Here is a 23079-nt window from a genome sequence, read left to right on the forward strand (position 1 = left end):
TTTAGCAAGACTGAGAAGTTCAAACATTTTAGGCTTCAATCCTCTTATCTGGGGCTCTTGTTCTTAAGTAAGGGGGGAACCTGAGAGCCCGGAGTGAAGCCGGGATCAAGTCTTGCTGCAGTAGAGGCGTTAAGACGAAATAAGTGTTCTTGTGTAATCTAAACAGACGCTTACGTTTCTGTGAGGATTTCAATGTATCTGATTCCCTGCTCTTTAAATGACTGACCGTGGTCATGACCCAGAGTTCACTCACAGGTGAGTGAAGAAGACAAACGCTGATACTGAATCAACTCCAAACAAAACCTTCACAGCAAAGATTTAGCCTCGACCAGAGCGACCTCTGGTGGACACAAACAGCATCATATATTTCACCAGCGAGGACCCCAAGAGACCGCAGACCTAGAACAACACATAATTGTAATTTATTCCTTTGAATTTCATTGAATTATTTTCATCCGTTTTTGGGATGCTTCGTAGATGAACATAGATAATCGCAAGTTATGACTCGTGGGTTTAAATTGGGTGAGTCCAAGTCACATAAGGTCCAGCCCTCACTGAAGACTTGCCACTTTGACCACCGACACACCTTCTAGCCTGGACATAGAGCCCCTGCCCTGATTCTTACATGGGTAAGAATATGTATCTTTTAGGGCAGTCACTCCCAAATACTTAGCCAAGGACCAGAACCGGCCCACGAGCCATTGAATACGGGAAAGCACAAAAAGGAAAAGGAAATAATTAAATTTATTCAGAAAAAAGACAGGACTCTTGACATGACAACACGCTAATTTGGTCAAATTGACTCCAAAAAACGAGTAGTAAAGAAGGGTAAAAATAAAGTCTATATCGAACCATCTGGTTTCAGAAAAAACCTACCTAGAACTCGTGTTTATTTAGTCATAAAATGAATTGTATATTATACATTTAACATTTCCCATTTAATTTGTGTTGTGTCGGCTAATTTGAAGGCCGGTCTGTGAAAATAGTGCAGAAACTAAACCAGTTCAAGGTGCAACAATTTTTTTTTTGCTCTAGGCTTTCATTCACTATCTGTGCCAAACTAGTAATTTTTAAATGGTGCTCTGTATAAAGAACGACCTGAAAATGTGTAGAATAATGTAAATTACAGCTGAAATGTTTTAATAATAAGATTACAAATAGATACTGTATGATTGTTTAACGCTTCGTGAGTCTGGTCTGGAAAAGAGCTCGATAAATATAAATTACTTACTTACTTATTTACAGTTCTGAACGTATATTCTGGGTCCAAATTGTACATGAGAAACTTCGTCTGGCAAGTTTTGATGCAGAGTTGGTGCTGACAACTCACTGCCATGAATTTATTTTTAATAACTGTTGAAGCTTTTAGGAAACGAAAAAAAAAACATTAATGTAAATAATCAAATGGCACCAAACTCTATCTCCTCATTTACATATGTTGCCATTATTGTTTTTTTCAGAACCGGTGCCATTATGGTACCAAATGTCAGTTCCCACCGTTTCCTGGAGACTCCTCAATACCATCAATCAAATGTAGCTACAGGAAGTCAATAAGATGTTTCCTGAGTCTCTTTCTGTCCGAGGAAATGGATTGAGTGTAAATAAGTATTGATATCTGCTCTTCTCAGGATCCAGCAAGAGAGTCATCACACATATAGAACTTCATAACAAATCTAATGTTTTCTTGTCCGATTTTGAAATAAGTTAATAAAATCCTTGACTCAACACTGTTCTCTCAACAGCCTCCTCCTCTCAGCAGACCCGAGGATGTGCTCCGGTAGAACGGTGGGGCGTCAGAACCGAACAGAGCCGGGGCGTCCGTGAGCTTCTCGATCAAACGAGGCGCAGCAGCAATTACCTAATTACACATCAATTCACCCGCAGCAGCCCAGCTGACTCGCCCAGGCCCGACCCGACGCCCGCCCAGATCCAGATTGATGAGATCACGCGGCGTAGGCGGCACCGCCATCGAGAAAAATCACAGAAATATTCAGCAGCGCATTTGATGATTAACGCTGGAGAATCGATGGTTCAATCAGAGCAGATCACTACTGATTTCATTTTGTTAAGTGATCCAAGAGAGGTTGAGGTGAAAATGCAGACTCACCTTTTCTCGGCATCATTGAGGAAAACAAAAACACACACTGCCATTGTGTTAAGCATCAACAAGATCAAGTGCTGTTTTTCATCAAATCACAGATGATTTACTGAAAATGACAACTTTAGTAAATATCAGTTCAAGCTAACATCTGAAATTCAGACATTAAAGACCTAATGTGTACACATTTAAAAGAGGTTTCTAGCTCCCCCTTGCTTCAAAAAGGGTCACTGCAATGTCATAAATTGTCCCTTTTGTTGTTGTGTTTACATTTGTTTTACAAAACAAGACAAATGCTCTTGTCGCATGAGATTCTGGTTTTATCTTCCTGGTAACTTGAAAAGGTCTCTCAGTACCTCACTCACTCATCTTCTTAGTACAAGTAATAAATTAAAAAAAAAAGCTATACATAGAGTCTTGACTTTTTAGAATTCAAGAAATAACAGATATATGGGGGGGTGTCAACATTTACAATTATTTTCCGTATGTGTAGTCGAGGGTTTGGAACCGTTGCGTAAAAGGTACTTAATTATTGTCCACATAGCAGATCCATCACTTTAATTAATTTACCGTATTTTCCGGCCTATAAGGCGTACTTTAAATCCTTTTATTTTCTGAAAAATCAATGGTGCACCTTGATGCATTATTTTGGTTTTACATACTGACCACAAATCCTTTTTATGTGGCAGACAGCACTCAGAAATCCATTCAAATCATAAAAACTATGAAGCTGATCTGTGAGTCACTGTAGTATTCCTCCTTGAGGAGTGATACTACAAAACCGTACTACATTTACTTAGTAATTTATGAAGATTTGTAACCCTGTTTAAATACTATAAACACTCCTCTATGAACCAAAATCTTTCACTTGTCATATATTTTATCAATCATTTATAAAAATAAATTGTGTTGTTACACATGTCTCCAAACTTTATTGACATCGAGTCCGGCATCAAGTGACGAAAACCCCTCATTGGTCAAGAGCAGCATAGTGTCACTTGTAGGCATGAATACATCAGTGAGAAATGAAAGTGGAGGAGAAAAACAAACGGTGTAGAAAGTCATTGATTTATGATTTGATATCCTTGCAACTGTTTACACGCGTAGACGTTAACACCTTTGATTTACAAGTGTAAGAAGTTAAATATTCATTCAACAGTAACAACTTCTAACCCGAGTATTCCTCTTTCAATGACTTCAACAAATGCTTATTCACATATATATTTATCCTACACAGAACGTTTATTTTACAGAAACGGATGGTATTTATTAATATTTACTGTAAATAAGTTTAAGTATAGAGACTTTTATTTTGACCTACAATTTACAAGTTATTTTTCATTCGTGCTTTGTTTGTGACATCAGGAGTCTCTTCTACTTCTGCTGCAACAAATAAAGCAAAATAAATCTCCTTTTTTAATATAGTTTCTGATCATATCACGGCTTCAATTAAATCATTGCAATGCTTTTAGAAATAACATGTCAGTTCACCTTTTTTTTAATTAAGATAAAATAAAACAAGAAGTTCCTTCGATAATGAGCAAATGATAATAAACGAAAAAAGTGTGGACTGTATGAAATGCGTATTTAATTTCCCCGTTTTTTTATTGATAAAACAAATAATAATAATAACATTTTTTTTATCAGAAAGGTCTCCATCGACATGGTTCTCCTTTTCAGGCTGTGTGTATTTAAAAGTAAATAAATGTAACGTTGCAGTCTGACTTTGTGTATTTTGAATAACTTTATTGGAAAAGCTTGATTGACAGGAGAACAACATACCCGGAAACCAAACACCTTTCCTCAGCCAATCAGAGTCTAATGATGCCTTCACTTACCTGAATTTAAACTAAACACTAAAACTACCAGCCGTTACTAAACGTATATTAAAGGTGTTGTTAAAGCTTTCGTTCAACATAAATACACGTTGATAAAATGTTCATTCAAGCCAACACTTTGTGTTTGTGTCATATTAGTCACTTACCGAGACTCTTTCAACAGTCCGACCTGTTTTCTCTCCGCGTCATAGACGTGCGTCCATTGAATGAAAGGTGTGTTTAATCCAATAATCCGACATATTCCAGATTAAATGCTGCCAAACTTTTTTAAGAGTGTAGCTTTTTTTTGAGAGGTAAAATTCGTATACACCGCCGCTCGGCTGAGACACGATTGCGCATGTGCACAGATAGTGAACAGGTGAGATAAGCCGCTCACTGAAAAAAAAAAAAACTTTCAGGCCTACTAGCGATTATTTTTATCTATATTTCTGTTACGTAAATTTAGTAAAATTAAATAAATAATAAATATATATATACTCATACTGAAAATACAGCTGTAACACAGAGTAAAATATTTATTATATGTACTTTTCTGTTCATCAATTTAATGCCTTTCAAGTAAGTAAGTAAGTAATTTGTATTTATATAGCACTTTTCCAGTTATGATAGCTTTAAAAAAACAAAACCAGAATGCAAATAGTAGGTATTTTTGTTTTAAATCTTAAAATAAATGTGAATTTCACTGGACAACAATGATAATGACAATTTTTGAGGCTAGCATGCTAATACGCCTCAACAAGCACCTGCTGATGCTAAACTAAGCTTCTTCATGCATTTGTTCTCAACACAGCAGATTTTTTTTGTGTTTTTCAAATTCAGTCCCACGTGTGTTTGTGTTAATCGTTTAAGGCTGTAGCTCCCAGAAAAAACTATTTTGACAGAAACAACTAAAATACATTTGATCATAGTGTTTATCCCTCACGTCACCTTCCAGCAGTAACATCACACACTTATAACAATGTACATTAATACACAAACAAGTATTTTAAACCCACTTTCATCAATAAATATGTGCGATATTCGATATTCATGTCCTGAATTGTGATATCGATATTAATGCCATATTCTTTTCTTTCACCTACAAAAACAATTGCCCTGCACGCACAAGTACTGTAGGGTAGTCTGGGGGTGTAGAGAAGGAAAACGATGCGATATTTCCCTTTAGTTTATTTCTGCGGTTCGGTGCCGACGTGATCGGAGAAAAATATCACTTATAACGCTCAGTTTGGCGGGACTTGCATCAGTTTCCTGTGAAACTGAGCGACATCAGAGAGGAGCCGCCGGCGTGTCGCGATGTCATCAAATCAATAATAATTCCACCTCCTTGTACACGCATATATAACACTTTATAAATGACCTGATACTAACAACTTAGCTCATTAGCATATGGTGAAGACGGACAGGTTTACACTTGTTTGGAAGTTCACGATCTTATAAGAAAACAACTGAGACGAGAAGTTCTTACAATATGTTGCTTTATCAAAGGAGGTTGAAAGAGATGAGTGACTGGATCACTAGTGTTTAAGTAGATCATAAGTTAGTATAACTTCTGTGTATATACTGAGCTAAGTCAGCGTTCCGTCAAGATGCTTCACCATAGCAACCGAGTCTAGCAAGCTGCCCCGCATAGTTCACGGACAGACGGAGACGTAAACATCAACGAGACATAGAAGTACAAATTGACAACTTTATAGAACGTGAACCTGATTGGTCGAAGTGCGCATTTAAGAAATGCTTGATTTATACAACAATGATAAATTGTCTCACATGTTTTCTATATGCATATCGCACGTGCCAATATCGCGATATCTATATTTTTTCTATATATTGTGCAACCCTACTTTTAATCCGTGGACAATCATGTACAAATTTTACTTTTTTCAACTATTAATGTCAACTAGTGATGGGATGGTGAGGCTTCATGACACAGTTGATGCAGTATCATGATACAGTGTCTTCATTTTAAAATGGCCACTATAAATCTCTGCTTTATAATCTTTGGCTCTGATCTACTAATTTAATGAAACCTGGCATCAAATTCGAACCAAGACTGTAGGCACTGTATCATGAAGCCTCACTGACCCTTCCCTAATGTTAAATGTAGCTTCTTCCACCTGCTTTATTTCAAGTCATCATAAACAAAAACGCTTTGAAAAGACGATTCACAGTTTGAACATTTAGTTTCTTTATTTCTCACCAACAGCCTGAAAGTTACATTCGAATGTGCAGCCGAGACGCTCCGACACACGCGTGTGCAACAGTCTCGCTTTTTTTTGTCGTCTTCACGAGTGTGTGTTTGGAACTGAAATTTACAAAAGAGTCGAACCATCTATTCACATCTAGAACACGTTAACAACTAAGCTTCCGTTGCTGTACACTCGACCCCCCGAGAGCTCGCCCCCCCGTCCGGGTTTCCTCGCTCGCGCCCCCCGGATGCTAGTACATGTTAGTGGCGGGTGAGGGGCCGCGGCGTTGGGGGAAAAAAACCTTCGGACGACACGACAATTTTGAACGACGATGCTCAGTTGTTTTTTTTTGTAATTTCATGTAGCGGACACACACACACACAACACAGGTACGTCCTCACCCTCCAGGTGAGAGGTTTAACACTGGTCGATATGAGGGTGGGGGGTCAGGAGGGGGGTGACACCGTCTGTAATCCAGTTCGTTCAAGTGCAAAAAGACAACACTGATTAGGTTTCCCACAGAATCCAGAACCACGTGGGGGGCGGGGCCAAAAGAAGGGGGCGGGGCTTCACACACCACAAAGATCCAGTTCAGCTCGTAAGCGCCTTCAATACCACAGTAGTTGCACACTATCTCCACAAGAGGGCGCAGAGATGGCTCGAAGATGACCCTGCGAAGGGGGTGGGGAGGGGGGGGGGGGCGTCCAGTGAGACTGAGGGGTACTCCAGCATGAGGGCGGGACTTCACCTCCAGTGATGAATCCACCCCAAAACTATTAAGTGCAATGCCATGCTTGTGTAAACGGTCAATGTTTGGTCCACAGTCAGAGAGGAGGAGGAGAACCAGCCGCCGCCGCCGCCGCCTCTACCTGCCGAACACGCTCTCGTACTCCAGCAGGATCAGCTCCACGATCTGGTTCTGGTACACCATGTGGATGGCGATGTTGCCCGTCTCCGTCTCGGGCCGCAGCAGCGTGGGTCCGAACACGATGGCGACGCTCTGGGTGGTCATGCGGTTGGCCTCGCCGAGCTCGATCACCCTGGAACAAGAACGCCGTCGTTAAATCAGGAGACGTTCACAGAGAGGAACATCGAGTCCTGCAGCGTCAGCGAGGACATTTACAGCTCGCACGGCGAACAAGTTACAGCGCCGCCGCCGCCGTATAAATGCAAATCACTGCAGGCGCAAATGTCATCGTGAACAAACGACGCTGCAGATCAACCTTTGTGTGGAGGGAGAAGAGAAACTGTCACTGGTACCGGAGAGTTTATGATTCAGGAATTCAAACTGTCGAACTCTCAATCATGAAGGTGAATATTAAATAGACACACACACACACACACACACACACACACACACACACACACACACACACACACACACACACACACACACACACACACACACACACACACACACACACACACACACACACACACACACACACACACACACACACACACACACTAACCACTGTCCCAAAGTGTGCATTGTACAAGTGTTTTCTAACTAGCCTTAAAGTGTAGAAAATAAACATGCAAGTAGATATACTTATTTATTTATGTATAAAGTGCCATCAGAATATTGAATGGTTGAATTTAACATTTTAAATATTAAACAATTGTTGTTTATTTTATTATTCAACCATTTGTAAAACGAAAAGGTTAATTATTAGAATAATACATTTTTTTTTAAATCAAAGAGTTTAAATTTCAATAATTTCAAAATTATTTATAAGACTTATCCCAAAAGGTTTCAGTATTTTAAGTGTTAAATTCAACAATTCAATATTTCGGTGGAACTGATATACTTCCATAAATAAAACAAATATTCTTCTACAAAGTATCCGCCACCATGACTACAATTTTGTATTTAAAAAAGAATATTGTTAGCATGCTAATAAGAAACAACAAGAGCAGAATAAAAATGCGTCTTTGATTTTTTAAAATAGCAAAGCAAATGCTATACTATCATAGCTGCTGTTTCAAGCCTAAAATGAAGTTTAGGAAATATTCCACATGTTTTGCATCTTGACTTCGGAGTTTATTTATGCTAGCATGCTAACATGTCCCAGCGTACACAACACCGATAACAGAAATGCAGCTTTATTTTAAAAACTAACATATATACTTCCAACGCAAAATAAAAACATTCAAGTCTCAATACATATATTTTAGTTTTAAAATAATGGTGATAATGATCCATTTTAGATCACATATCTTCTACACCCTGTGTAAGTGAACAAGCTTGTCAATGTGCTTCCAAATAAAAATAAATAAAAGCGACCATCTTAAAAGTGCTCAGTACCTGCGCAGGTGTTTGAAGAGAACCTGCATCGTGTCCTGGTTCGGTTTTGGCAACTTCTTGATCAAGTCTCGGATTGAACCGACCCTCTGTTTGTAGTCGGAACACTCTGGAGGAGAGAAGGTGCGTCAGTGGCGCCATCTGGTGGACACACGTGTTCCTGCGTAAACATGCAGGAGAACTCACTGATGGCCTCGACGAAGTCCTCGAAGGAGTTGTAGGTGAAGAGAGGCTCGGACAGCTCTCTGAAGAACATCTTCAGAGCTCCGGTGGTGACGTGGATGTCCTCCCACTTACTGTCGTTCAGGTCCAACTGCTCATCTGAGCCACAGAAAGTATAGTTATATTTTCTGTTATTTAATAATTAATTAAATGTATGACCAAGATGATTTGCATGAAGAATATAGAATATTATAGCCCCTCATGTAAAAATAAATATACTAAATAATGCAGTAAATAAGTAATAGAATTAAAGTTATTTTCAGATAATATTTGAGGTAGAATTGTACAGTTCTTTTGATAAGAATTAATAAATTAATGACTATGTAATTAACAATTAATTAATAACTTTGATATTTAAACAAAAACTACATTTAAAAGACACAAACCCATAAAAGAGGTTTAGATATATTATATATATTAAATAATTACAAGACATTTTTAGATGGTTTAGATAATTAAATTGTTCTTGAAAATAAAAATAAATACATTTAGAAGTGTAAAATGAAACTAATGAAAATGACGTAAAATAAAAATAAATTACAAGAAACTAGAACAACAACAATAATAAAAATAATCATAATAATAATATGAATAGTAAATTCTAATAAAATATAGTTGACCAAAGTAATTATGGTTGTTGAAACTATTAAAACTGTTTAAAAATATATATATATTGAAAAGAGTTAGAGAAACAATATGTAAAAAGTTTAGCAAAATATTAAAAACTTAAATGTGGACGACTGTAACCAGGTATCACATTGAAGACCTTAAATCAAATATATTTAGATATTATTAATTAAAATACTTTTAGGTGTTTTCATCTTCGATGTATCCTTGAAGTAGATTTTAATACAGGTCTGCAATTATAACCCAACATTTACCTTTTCATCTCAACAAAAGATCTTTTGAATTCTTCATGACAATATCTTGAAGCACCAGGACTTCATCTGGGTCTCACCATGATTGACAGCAAAGCGGAGCTTCTGGATCACAGCCAGGTTCCCGCTGACTCGGTACAACCCGTCCACACTCAGACCTGCAGCACACACACACAAAATCCATCAGCATCTATGAAAGCAGCTAGAAATGGATGTTCCTGTTCTGACCGCAAGAGGGCAGCACCTGCGCACATACACACGATTCTGCTCGATCAGGTTAAATAAAGTAAACAAAATCTCACATGAATTAGAAGATTTTCAGACTCTTAAAAAGATCTTCAGATGCAGGTCCATGAACTCACCGGTGTTCTCCACGTGGTCGATACACATCGTGACAAAGTTCGGCACCGACGTGTTCTCGCGCTGACACAGGCTGGTCAGGCTGCAGCCGAACACCTGATCTGTGCACGGCAACAAACGCACAACTCGGTGATGAGCGACGACAACGATGACGACAACTCGAGAGATCTCCCGCTGGTACCTTTGATGTAGCCCTTGTCCCGGACCGCCTGGTAGGTGGGCCGTCGCGTCAGGAACTTCTTCAGCTTCAGTCTGGTCTTCTTCTGGTCGGACGCGTCCATGCTGACCGAGGTCTTCATGGCTGTGGGGGTACGTGTGCACGTGAGACACTCTGATCCTCCAGGACACCTTCGCTTAAGGGTCTCACCTCGGTTCTTCTTGGAGTCTCGGGGGTCCTTTTCTCTGTCCTGTTTCTCGGAGCCGGGGGAGTCGGGCATGTCCTCCTCGATGGCCTCGTCGGACTCCCACACCTGGGAACAAATCCGACTTGTTGGTGAGCAAGTATAGCGCCCCCTGTCTTTTTAGGGGAAAATATCCTTACACTCAAAAATCTAGAACTGTACACAGTCCAGTCTTGGATATCCATACACTCAAAAAAAATTCGCAATATTTTATCGCCTTTAAATCATTGCAAATGTTTTACCATATTTATTTTAAATTTTAAAACATTGTCTGTAAAATAAACAAAAAATATTTACTTTACAAATAACATGCGAATATTAACGGTGTATTCACATATTCGTTTTGCAATTACACTTCCGGACACTAGATGGCAGCAGTCGCTACGTCCTCCACAGCTACAGGAACAATGAAATACCGCTAAAAAACAAGCTATGACTGAGGACGAGAGGATACAGTGACTCCAGCGGCTTTTAAAGCTGACGTTTGGACATATTTTGGTTTGAGAACAAATTAACGTAGTTACGACTTCGTCAAGAGTCATGTGGTCTGTAAATACTGCAACACCAGAGTCAAGTACTCGACAATACTACACATATATATATAAAGTTGTCCGTATATATCGTGACACTTGTCGTATCGCAAGATTCTTTCCAACACACACTCCTACATCGATCTCTGGACGGTCCGGACTCGGGTCCACTCACGTGGGTGTTGATGGCCTCCGTCAGGGCCCGGTACCAGTCGCTGATGACGCTGTCAATCTCGGACTGGATCAGCAGGTCCGTTCCCTGCCGGGTCTTCAGCTCCATCACGTGCTTCTTGCTGGACTTGTCCTTGGACGCCCAGTCCACCGAGCCGCCGCGCAGATCCACCGTGAACTCCGGCTTGGACTGGTTCCCTCCGAACTTCTGAGGGGGAGCAAGAGGGACGTTAGTGAGGCGGTAGGGGGGAGAGAGAGAGAGAGAGAGGGGGAGAGAGAGAGAGAGGGGGAGAGAAAGAGAGGGGAGAGAGAGAGAGAGAGGGGGAAGAGAGGGGGGAGAGAGAGAGAGAGAGAGAGAGGGGGAGAGAGAGAGAGAGGGGGAGAGAGAGAGAGAGGGGGAGAGAAAGAGAGGGGAGAGAGAGAGAGAGAGGGGGAAGAGAGGGGGGAGAGAGAGAGAGAGAGAGAGGGGGAGAGAGAGATAGAGGGGGAGAGAAAGAGAGAGAGGGGGGAGAGAGAGAGAGATATAGAGGGGGAGAGAGAGAGAGGGGGGAGAGAGAGCGAGAGAGAAAGAGGGGGATAGAAAGAGGGGGAGAGAGAGAGAGAGAGTGAGAGAGGGGGGGTGAGGGGGAGAGAGAGAGAGAGAGGGGGGAGAGAGAGAGAAAGAGAGAGAGAGGGGGTGAGAGAGAGAGAGAGAGAGGGGGAGAGAAAGAGGGGGAGAGAAAGAGGGGGAGAGAGAGAGAGAGAGTGAGAGAGGGGGGGTGAGGGGGAGAGAGAGAGAGAGAGGGGGGAGAGAGAGAGAAAGAGAGAGAGAGGGGGTGAGAGAGAGAGATATAGAGGGGGAGAGAAAGAGGGGGAGAGAGAGAGGGGGGAGAGAGAGCGAGAGAGAAAGAGGGGGATAGAAAGATGGGGAGAGAGAGAGAGAGGGGGGAGAGAGAAGGGGGTGAGGGGGGAGAGAGAGAGGGGGGAGAGAGAGAGAGAGAGAGAGAAAGAGAGAGAGAGAGGGGGAGAGAGAGAGAGAGGGGGAGAGAGAGAAAGAGAGAGAGAGAGAGGAGAGGGGAGAGAGAGAGAGAGGGAGAGAGAGAGAGAGAGAGAGGGAGAGAGAGAGGGCGAGTGTTTGGTGCAGAGGAAGCAGCAGTACGACGTGGATAGTAAAGAACATCCATGTTTGCTCCTTGAAAACTCGGATTATTAGTGTTAAAAATCACACTAATGAACAATTAGTGAAGGAGAAATGATCAACACAATATATTAGTGTCATGCTCACTGCTGGCGTCACTGCTGTTGTCGTGGCAACGGAGGATGGCGTGTGTTGCGACCGCCGCAAGCTCACACCAAGCAAATTTACTTTAGATTTCTTTCAAATAACTTTAATTTTTTTAAATAAACTTCACTGAATAAAAACAAAAAACTCACCTAAGCTATGACAACGGCCAACAAACATTTTGTTTTTGTTATTTAATTCTCCTGAACCCCCTTCTTAATGTGCTTTTATGTTTAAATGCTCGAGTTTAAAAGTAGATTTAAAAACGTTTGATTAATAACAATAATTCACAATCCAAGACTGTGAATAGCTCGATAACTTTTATTTTATTATTTATCATTTCTAATCGATTGATAGTAAATAAGAAAAAAAAAAAAACACTTTTTAGTGGCGAGACAGTCAACGAGGCTTCATGAAACAGCAAACTTTCCAAATTTCTATTTTTAACCACATTTATATTCTTCCAATAACTTAAATTAACCAAACAATATATTTGAAAAAAAAGTTCTAGCTCTTCATATAGAAATACAAAGACTTTTAGACATCACTCATATCTTACAGGAGCCAAGGCCACAAGCAAGCTAGTTCTCACACTTTTTTAATGGGTTATTTAAGGTGAAGACCGTCGGTCAGAAGTCAACAGACGTGTTAATAGTTCACACGAGCAGACCTTCAGGAGCCTCATTACACAGGTGTCAAACTGGTCCAGAGGAGGGCAGAGCCGGTACAGGTTTTGGATCCAACCAGTCAAGCACATTATAGTTGAACCAATCAGGCGTCTGAAGACAGTAATCAATTGACTAACAGTCTGGTGTTGCTCTTTAAGCCGACGCCTGATTCGTTAACTCAGGTGCGCTTCACTTGGTTGGAACAAAAACCTGCACCGTCTCGGCCCTTTTCTGGACCAGTTTGACACCCCTGCAAGAATGAAAAAAAAAAAAAAGGCAGGAGCCAGAAAAAAGGAGGTCGAGTTAATCGTGAATATTTTTAAGGAGGAGCTTCGGAAGCGAGCCGGCAGAAGAACAGGCAGCAGCTCATGCAGAGAGAGGGACATACAGTGGCAGCCTGAACGGGCCCACAGTTCACAAAGGAGACGGCAGGACGGGGCTTGAGCGAGCGCTTCCAGCTGCTCAGCAGCGTGAGGAGCAGCTCCGGGATGGAGCCGCTGCGATAGTAAGACTTGAGGAGAGAAGCAGTAAACACAGGAACGACACAGTTCAGAGCCGCGGAAAGGTTTTTCCATGAAGACCAGGTAGAATCGTGGAGGAGGGGCTTCAGGGAGGGGGGGGAGAAGCCCGACGGGAGGAGGTACTTACCCAGCTGGTGCTCGCACCCTGACCCTTGGCGAAGAGCAGCGAGGAACCCTGGAGCACCGTCCACGCCGACGCCCAGTTCTTCCTGCAGGCACACGCCACAGCAGGTATCAGAGGAGGAAACATATATTTCTTTAAGAAACTTGGCTGCAGGGTCGGTTTTAACCTGGAATATTTGATCCACATTTGATTTTTTATTTAATGGTTTAAGGTTTTGTGGATTTCTTTAGTGGTTTTACTGTAAATTTGGGCCATTTTTTTAACAAATGTACAAGTTTCTTTCTTAATATGTTCCATCTTTACTATGTAATTAAAAGCCATATATATAATTACATGTCATGTGATGGTTCTCATTCATCTGACCTTTATGTTAATTGTTTATAACCTATTGTTTCTCCAACTCTTTTCATTATTAACCGTCTGACATTGTACGATAAACTAAAAAGTTTGAGACCCCTGCCCAAGAGCAAATCACTTTTGGGTTATTATTAGAAATTAATATATAATTATATTAAGTTTGTTTTAAACATCATTTTCATAATTACTGCTCTGTTTAAAATGGCAAAACTTGAAAAATGTCAATTACAAGTTAAATATTTACTTTTAAATTATTTATAAAAATGTAGGAATTATTTAAAGAGCATGTAATATGTTGATTTGTACTCATCACTATATGTATGTTTGTACAAAACTCTATTTTAATAATTCTTGTTTTTTCTGTAGATTAAATGTCGTTAACCATAACCACGAACACTCGGCTGTGATTGGTCAAACATTGAGTTCTGTCGCTGTGCGTCATCAATCGGGGAAGTTTTCACCTCTAAGAGACTCGTTGTATAAACAAAGCAGACGTTCTTCTCTGCTGTCCATTATCATGTCATGATTCAGTACGCTCTCATAACCCCTCGTTCGCCGAGATTTCAGACGGGGGTGAACTTTATAAAGTACACATTAGTTCCCCTTTAATAAATTTGTATTTCACATTTATTTTCACACATACATTATTTTATGTATTTTCTAATCATTTATCATGTAATTTTGAATTTTAAAATTCTACATAAAATTTAGAATCCAAACTCGAGTGTCATCTTTACACTCAGACCCTCTAGACATCACAGACCATCACTCTTTCTGAAGAATTGACCACATATTGTCTCATTTATACTTTAATATATATAAATATAGTTATTATATTTAAAAATGTTGCAACTCTTGAAAACATACTCAATCCGTTCAATCCTCTCACCTGACTTTCTTGCCGTTCTCCGTGATTTTGGTGACATTAAGAACCCCGCACTTCTCCGAAGGCTGTGAAGGAAGACGGGAGTAAATTAGTTACACGTTTAAACACAAACACACAAACACACGCAGTGAAGCTTCAGAAGCAGATGAGATAGATCGTATCACTGCTCCACCACTAGAGGGCGCCATGTGACTACAGAGATTCCCCCCAAAAGATGAGCGTGTGGCGGTGAGAGGACGCAGCAGCAGGTGGTCATGCACACAAACAAGAAGGTCTGGGATACTAACGGTCAGGGGAAGTTTAGGAGACGATGGGCAGGAGTCAGAGTCCGGAGAGCTCTGCTTCTGGACCTCCTGACAACGAGAGACACGTGTGAACACACTAGTGCAGGAGAGAGAAGTGATGCCGGTGGACATTAGTAGGATCTCATGGACCTCTGATCAACAGAGATGGTTCAGTTATTTCATCAGGATCTCATCTTAGAACCATGTTAGAGGAGATGTTAGTCAGAGAGAGAAGTTGGTATCGAAGAGAAGACGTTCATCATGAATCACCAGAGAGATGCGCGTCATTAAAACAACACATTTCTAAAAAAACAACAACTATCTGATCACGTTTCTTTGAGAGCGGTACCGACTTTACGGTGGTACAGAGACAGACGGACTCTCTTCTTATGTGGCTCGGAACCGAAGCGCCAGAGTTTGAACGACAACTGCAACAAAAACCACCAGAGCAGAGACAGACTTCAGACTACAGGTGGTCGTGGATTGTATTTGTTGTTCCTCGACTTTGCTATTGGCCAAAAATGTTAACAATTTTTGTTAAAAATTGGCAACGAGAAGACCACAATTTCATTTATGCTGCATGTCTTAATACATGCATATTTGACAATAAAGGAACTTGACTTGAACGGTAAGTATTTTTTGACGTTGTAGTTACAATGTTCAGACATGAGAGGGCGCCAGAAACAACATGTTTGAATCCCACAGAATTGATATCCATCAAAACATTGTGTAACGTTAGTTAAAACAAACCTGGAAAGTAGTACATTTATTCCAATATATATTTTTGAAGTATAACTTTTTAAAGGAAGCAAATATTAAACTAAAATATTGTTTCAAGAACATTCCGGCATTCAAATAAGCAATAAAATAATAAATAAAAACAAAATATTCTAACCAAACATCCTCTACTTTTCCTTTAACACGCTTTTATTTCATTTTCGCAGCGAGGGATTTTCAAGAGCTTCTTGTCGAAGCAGGATCGTCATTTAAACTCTGATCAACACACATCGGCTAATGCTGGCCGCGTGTCGAGCGACCACACGTGCGCTGACCCACACACGGGATTAAGTCTGGGATTACATCACAACGTCTATCCTGCCAATCTAGGAATTTTGTGAATCGCGTTTTTCTCGGAGTGAGTACTTTTTTGATGAATGGATTCGGATTTAAGTGACACAAGTCAACACAACTTTGTGTTTGTCAGTGTCACAAGCTTGTATGTTTTATCTTGTCTGCGCTTATGGATTGTGTGTCACCACACGTGTGTGTGATGTTGTGCATTAGTCAATGTACTTATTTTTGTGTATATTGTTGTCGTTTTGTGCATTTCTGCTGATGTTTCTTGAAGTGTTTTACTTGTATATTCAAGCAAAGAGAAATAAAGGGAAAAGCACTGTTGAGTTAAAGGCTACACTTGAAACATGTTGTATTTAAAATGTTGCATTACTTACTTCACCCTTGACTGTTAGACTCGCACACAAAAACACTATTATCGTGTATACATGATCTCTCTACTAAAACTTGAATAAAATTAAACAGTACACACTAAAACATTACTTCTATTATTATTTAGCATTAATATTATTATTATTTATTATCATCATTATTATTAATATTATTATTGCGCCTCGCATTTATGAGTTATATTTGGTTGCATGTTTTTCCTCAATTGTGTAGCAGTATAATCTACCAAAACTTGAATAAAATTAAACAGTACACACTAAAATATTACTTCTAATTGGATTCTTGTCACTCTAGTATTTTTTCTTCAGCGGCTTCTTAAGTCGACACAACTTCATCTGGGATTCCGGTTAAAATCCTTCTGTCCGAGAGTCTCAGACGGTCACAGGTTTACCTTGTCGTTGAGGTCCAGGACGTAGGTGCTGTGTCTCCACTTGGTCAGCACGATGGGCTCCGGCTGCTTCCTCTCCAGGCTGCGACTCTTGGGCGCCTCGTCCGGCTGAGGAGAGACGTTGTACTGCAGGAGAAAACCTCAGCGTTCAGAGCCGGTGCTAGTGATGGTTCACACAAGTGTGTTGTTGTAACTGTGTGCGGTGGGAACTTCTAGTCAGATCAGGTGTGCGCAGTTTGTCGATTGTGGGTCATTGTGACCCTTTTTGACAGCTTCCTTTGGCCATTTGTGTGACTTGGATGTTTGTGTGTAACTTTTACAGATTTTAAACATACGTTTTGTTCTACAGTGTATGATTTAGTGTGCGTCTGACTTGGACAGTGAATGTGTGTTAATATTTTTATGTTTTTTTGTATTTTTTGTATGGGTTTTGTTTTGTTTATTTGTGTGTTTTATTTTGTCTATTTGTATGCATGTGTTTTGTTTATTTGTAAGCATGTGTGTTTTGTTGCATTAATTTGTGTGTGCATGCGCATGTTGTTGTGTTTACTTGTATGTGTGTGTGTTTCGGTGTGTTTTTTTGTTTGTTTTGTTGCGTTTATTTGTATGTGTGTGTGTTTTGTTGTGTTTATTTGTAGGTATTTGTGTGTGTTTTGTTGTGTTTATTTGTATGCATGTTTTTTCTTGTTTATGTGTGCGTTTTATTTTGTTTATTTGTATGCATGTGTGTTTTGTTGCATTCATTTGTGTGTCCATGCGCATTTTGTTGTGTTTATTGTATGTGTGTGTGTGTGTTTTTTCTATGTTTGTTTTGTTGCGTTTACTTGTATGTGTGTGTGTTTTGTTGTGTTTATTTGTATGTGTGTGTGTCTTGTTGCGTTTATTTGTGTGTGTCTTGTTGCGTTTATTTGTGTGTGTGTGTGTTCTTGTGTATTTTGTTGTGTTTTTTGTATGTATGTGTGTGTGTGTTTGTGTGTGTGTGTGTCTAGTCTGTATGTCAACTTGGTTAAATGTATGCGTTCATGTCCTTGTGCTGGTGTGTGCGTTCAAATGTGTTTTTAGTGTGTGAATGTACTTGTATCGTGTGTAAAGGTGTGTGTTCTACAGGTAATGATAAGCACATTTACAAAAGCCGAGGGTCTTACTTTAGGCAGCTCCCACTCAGACCTGGATCCATCAGCGCTGTAGTAGTACGGTCGACCCTGTTCGTCCACGTGCTTGATCCACTGAACACAACAGTTCCAACATCAGCACACACACACACACACACACACACACACACAACAGTAAAGTAAACTGCAGCACCTTCTCCTGAGTGAACTCGGACACGAAGAGCGTGTGTCCATGCTCGTCCAGCTCCTCCGACCAGCCTCTAGGGGGCGATCCGTACTGGCTGTCGGACTGACTGGAGTGGGTGCTGTGGCAGTTCTCCTCCGAGGAGAGAGGCTGGAGAGAAATGAACAACTCATCAAATTGACGAACACATAGTTTGAAACGGATTAAATAAACTTCTACACTTAGCATAGACTCCTATAAATAGCAACAAAAATGAAATACAAAACTACTTATATTGGAAATGTAAAGAGCATCATGTATGTGACGCGTTATTCGTTCTCCAGCTGTGAGGTGTCCTTGAACGCAGCATATTTGTTTTTTATAATCAAAATAAACATAGTTTTACACATAATTACAAATAGAGTTAATACATTTAGCAGGTGGTTATTACAGCTAATGGTGTTAGCATTACCGCTATACGTTCCATCATCACACGACATGTTTAAAGACCATCAAGTTCAGCAAACATTTGATAATGTTCATTTCATGTTGTGGATCAATATATCAATGTCAGGATCAATAATGATTAGATCCCAACATGATGCTTAGTTATGACCTTTGACCAGACATTTGTAGTCTGTAGCTGTGCATTATTATTATTACTATTTATTATCATTATTATTATTTATCATTAATATTATTATTATTATTATTATCATTATTATTATTTATCATTAATATTATTATTTATTATCATCATTATTATTATTATTTATTATTATTATTGCGCCTCGCATTTATGAGTAATATTTGGCCGCAGGTGAAGTTTTTCCTCAATTGTGTAGCAGTATTATCTAATTATTATGTTATTAATTGCCATTTAAACTGTGACTGTGAATTCCTGGTATGTCATAATAAATCAAAAGAGAATTAATGAATTTTACAACTTTTTTATACAATTTTACATTGCCATGTTTGTTTGCTTGTATTTAAATATTCAGATTTGTTTCTAGATATTTGAATCTATGGAAAGTTACTTGCAATTGTTACTAAACATTTGTTAATAACATGTTTTGTTTTTTTTGGGGGGGGGGCACAACGGCGCATGAAATACTGATCCATGTTTTAAAGATTCTGACTTAAGTTTCTTTTTCTGATAATTCAAGGACGACAAATAGATGTTTATCCTCTTCGACTACAAGGCTGAACTAACGTGGTGTTGTTGGGCAGGAAATTGCAACATGAAAGGAAACTACAGCTTCCTCATATTGACACATGTACTTACTGCTGAATGATTGAAAAAAGTAAAATATATTTATATATATTTTAATGTCACTATAACACTTCAGACATCAATAACAAACCCTCAGGTTTGGTCTCATATCCATGACTCACCTCACTGTCCACGGTGCCTTGACTGTCCGCCCTGTTGCTGCTGCTGGTGCTGCTGCCGCCGTTGTTGTCCCGGGTCCGAGGAGGCTTCCAGGTCCGCTCCCCGGTGGCCCGGTTGTAGTAGAAGTGTCGGCCGCTCAGGTCCTTGTGCGTCTCCCAGTCGCCCAGGACGTGCAGGGGGGAGCCGGAGGGGACGGGCGGCAGGCTGGACTGAGAGATCTTTAGCTCCTGGAGGTTAGTGTAGACGGGGGAGTCGGAGCGACCTTGACCTGTGGGTGACGTCGTCTGAGGAAAAAAAACCAGGAGAGGAAATCCACGTTATTCCTATACATTCTGTCAAGGATTTTCAAGATCAAAGTCCACTATACCCGAGGCCACATGTTGACTGTATTCATTTGTGTTTTTAGTAGTAATAATTATATAATGAATTACATAATGAATTATATAATGAATTAGGGATCAATAAAGTTTTACCCTACCTTACCTTACCATTTCAACTCCAATTATAACATGTTAAAGTCACAGGACATATTTTTATATTTGAAAATTCCTAGTATCTCATAATAAATCAAAATAAATTGTAAAAAAAAAGGACTTTTTTTTTTTTTTTTTTTAATCACCTCAATATTACATTGTCATGTTAATTATTTGTTCCAAGGATATTTAAATAAAGTTTGCACACAATAAAAATGCTCTTATTGTTCCATCAGTCCAGCCCTGACAACTAGGGGTGTAAGAAAAAAAAAATCAATATGCATTTGAATGTTCAACAGCACTGTTTATATTTTTTTATATGTAATATTTTTTAATTGTTGGGTTCTTTTCTTTCTTTCTTGGCTTTCATATTATTTATTTTTTAATTTACAATTGAAATGCAAACATTCAAGGCTGACAGCTGAAGGAACAACAAAGTACGGCAAGAGATCCCCTCTTAATGACTGAGGACAAGGGGATACAGCTGATTCCTGCAGCTTTTAAAGCTGACGTTTTGACATATTTTGTTTTTTAAAACAAATGAAAGCAGTTACGACTTCAGTCAAAAGTCATGTGGTCTGTAAATTCTGCACCAGAGTCAAGTACTCGACAATACTACAAATATATACTTGGTACATTTCTAGGTTTTTAACGATACACACATATACTGACGACACCCTCGTATGTGGATGACATTGTAATCTCCACCCGTGAACTAGTTAAGAGAGTTCAACGTTGACAAAAAATGTGCCACATTAGTTTCAGGCTCAGTTCTTTACATCATTCCAAACAACAACAAAAAAACGAGCTCCTCAGATTCAACACAAGAAACCTGGCAGCTTTTCGAAGGTCACCGCATGATCGTCGGCAACCGTCACGGCGTCTCCATGGTTACCTCAAACTCTGCACATCATTTTGGATTCGTTGTTCCCCGAGCTTTGAAGCCAGAATGTGCACACAGTCAAATTAAACACGACCTCATGTTCGCTCGAAACCCGAGTTTCAACGGCGCCGACTGTTAAAAAAGCCTGATGTTGTCGCCTCATTAACGCATCACGGATCCAGTCGCAGCATTTTTTTTAAGAGGATGGAAAGAGAACCCGATGAGCTGCGAGGGACCGACATCCATCTCTTGTTGGCATCATTAAAACGATAAAGAACTGCACCTTGGACTGCACGCGGTCGGGCAGGAAGACATCGTCAGAACCCCTGCTGGTCCTTCTGCGACCGATCATCACGCGATGCATCCTCAGGTCTTCAACTTTCGCACACAAGACAGAGAATGTGGAAACTACACATTTAATAGCGGCTCTGTCGCAATAGGAAGTGGAAGATGTTGCTCAAAAAGAGGTGAAACTTGTGTTTACAGCTTTGGTGACCACAAGCTTCTGAGCTAAGCTAGCACTGTTATGGACTGACTAGCTTAGCTAGCACTGTTATGGACTGACTAGCTAAGCTAGCACTGTTATGGACTGACTAGCTTAGCTAGCACTGTTATCGACTGACTAGCTAAGCTAGCACTGTTATGGACTGAGTAGCTAAGCTAGCACTGTTATGGATTGACTAGCTTAGCTAGCACTGTTATGGCCTGACTAGCTAAGCTAGCACTGTTATGGACTGAGTAGCTAAGCTAGCACTGTTATGGACTGACTAGCTTAGCTAGCACTGTGATGGACTGACTAAGCTAGCACTGTTATGGACTGAGTAGCTAAGCTAGCACTGTTATGGACTGAGTAGCTAAGCTCGCACTGTTATGGACTGACTAGCTTAGCTAGTACTGTGATGGACTGACTAAGCTAGCACTGTTATGGACTGAGTAGCTAAGCTCGCACTGTTATGGACTGACTAGCTTAGCTAGTACTGTGATGGACTGACTAAGCTAGCACTGTTATGGACTGAGTAGCTAAGCTAGCACTGTGAAGGACTGACTAGCTAAGCTAGCACTGTTATGGACTGACTAGCTAAGCTAGCACTGTTATCGATTGACTGGCTAAGCTAGTACTGTGATGGACTGACTAGTTTAGCTAGTACTGTGATTAACTGACTAGCTAAGCTAGCATTGTTATCGACCAACTAGCTAAGCTAGCACTGTGATGGACTGGCTTGCTATGATAACACAGTGATGGACTGACTAGCTTAGCTAGTACTGTGATGGATTGACTACAAGCTTCTGATCCTCAGACTGGTGTGAAAGAAAAAAGTACCACAAAAATAAACCGCTTGTTAGCATCCACTTGCTAACCTGCGACTGTACTGAATATGTATTTACGGTCATTACACGTGCACTAGTTTGACACGGGTTGCATTAAAAGGGCATCCGAGCGCACGTGCGTCCATCAACTCAAGAGTCACTGGCGTTGAATATATTTAGATTGACAGATGGAGGGACTGGGTAACATGAGAGGTCGCAGCAGTGTTATGACGGCCGCCGGCGCCACAGACGCCTCATCGCTTCTTGCAGACTCCTCAGAGGTGCCTCGTGTTTATTTCTACCACGTTATGCAACAGCCTGGTGGACCTTAATGAAAATGTATTGTCTCCATTTAGAATAGTTTTTTTTACATTTATTTGAAAAAAAAAGGCATGAAAGAACACCTTAGATTGTTATGGACTGACTAGCTAAGATAGCACTGTTATCAACTGACTAGCTATGATAGCACTGTGATGGACTGAATAGCTTAGCTAGCATTGTTATCGACTGACTGGCTAACCTAGTACTGTGATGGTCTGACTAGTTAAGCTAGTTCTGTGATTGACTGACTAGCTAAACTAGCATTGTAATCGACCGACTAGCTAAGCTAACATTGTTATCGACTGACTGGCTAAGCTAGTACTGTGATGGACTGACCAGCTAAGCTAGCACTGTTATGGACTGACTAGCTAAGCTAGCAATGTTATGGACTGACTAGCTAAGCTAGCACTGTTATTGACAGACTAGCTGAGCTAGCACTTTGATGGACTGACTAGCTAAGCTAGCTTTGTTATGGACTGACAAG

General features: G+C 40.2%; 1 protein-coding gene across 5 annotated transcripts in view; it reads right to left on the reverse strand.

Annotated features, from left to right (window-relative positions):
* Window positions 1-6097: 6097 nt before the first annotated feature.
* Window positions 6098-23079, reverse strand: part of arhgap12b (Rho GTPase activating protein 12b) — a 58784-nt gene continuing 41802 nt past the window's right edge. Inside the window, exons 3-18 of one of the 5 annotated variants that reach the window (XM_087788745.1) lie at window positions 19613-19894; window positions 18248-18388; window positions 18088-18168; window positions 16946-17068; window positions 15094-15159; window positions 14810-14871; window positions 13567-13648; window positions 13337-13429; window positions 10994-11197; window positions 10255-10357; window positions 10069-10188; window positions 9890-9988; window positions 9608-9685; window positions 8614-8748; window positions 8431-8536; window positions 6462-7162 (exon numbers count right to left, since the gene is read on the reverse strand). In XM_087788745.1, the coding sequence (XP_087644871.1) occupies window positions 6988-7162; window positions 8431-8536; window positions 8614-8748; window positions 9608-9685; window positions 9890-9988; window positions 10069-10188; window positions 10255-10357; window positions 10994-11197; window positions 13337-13429; window positions 13567-13648; window positions 14810-14871; window positions 15094-15159; window positions 16946-17068; window positions 18088-18168; window positions 18248-18388; window positions 19613-19894 (1950 nt within the window). In that variant the 3' untranslated portion in view covers window positions 6462-6987. Of the gene's footprint in view, window positions 7163-8430; window positions 8537-8613; window positions 8749-9607; window positions 9686-9889; window positions 9989-10068; window positions 10189-10254; window positions 10358-10993; window positions 11198-13336; window positions 13430-13566; window positions 13649-14809; window positions 14872-15093; window positions 15160-16945; window positions 17069-18087; window positions 18169-18247; window positions 18389-19612; window positions 19895-23079 lie in introns of all 5 variants that reach the window. The other 4 variants (XM_087788741.1, XM_087788742.1, XM_087788744.1 and 1 more) reach the window with 4 other exon arrangements.

This window comes from Callionymus lyra, chromosome 4, assembly GCF_982586985.1.
Source record: "Callionymus lyra chromosome 4, fCalLyr1.hap1.1, whole genome shotgun sequence".
Taxonomy (NCBI): Eukaryota; Metazoa; Chordata; class Actinopteri; order Syngnathiformes; family Callionymidae; genus Callionymus; species Callionymus lyra.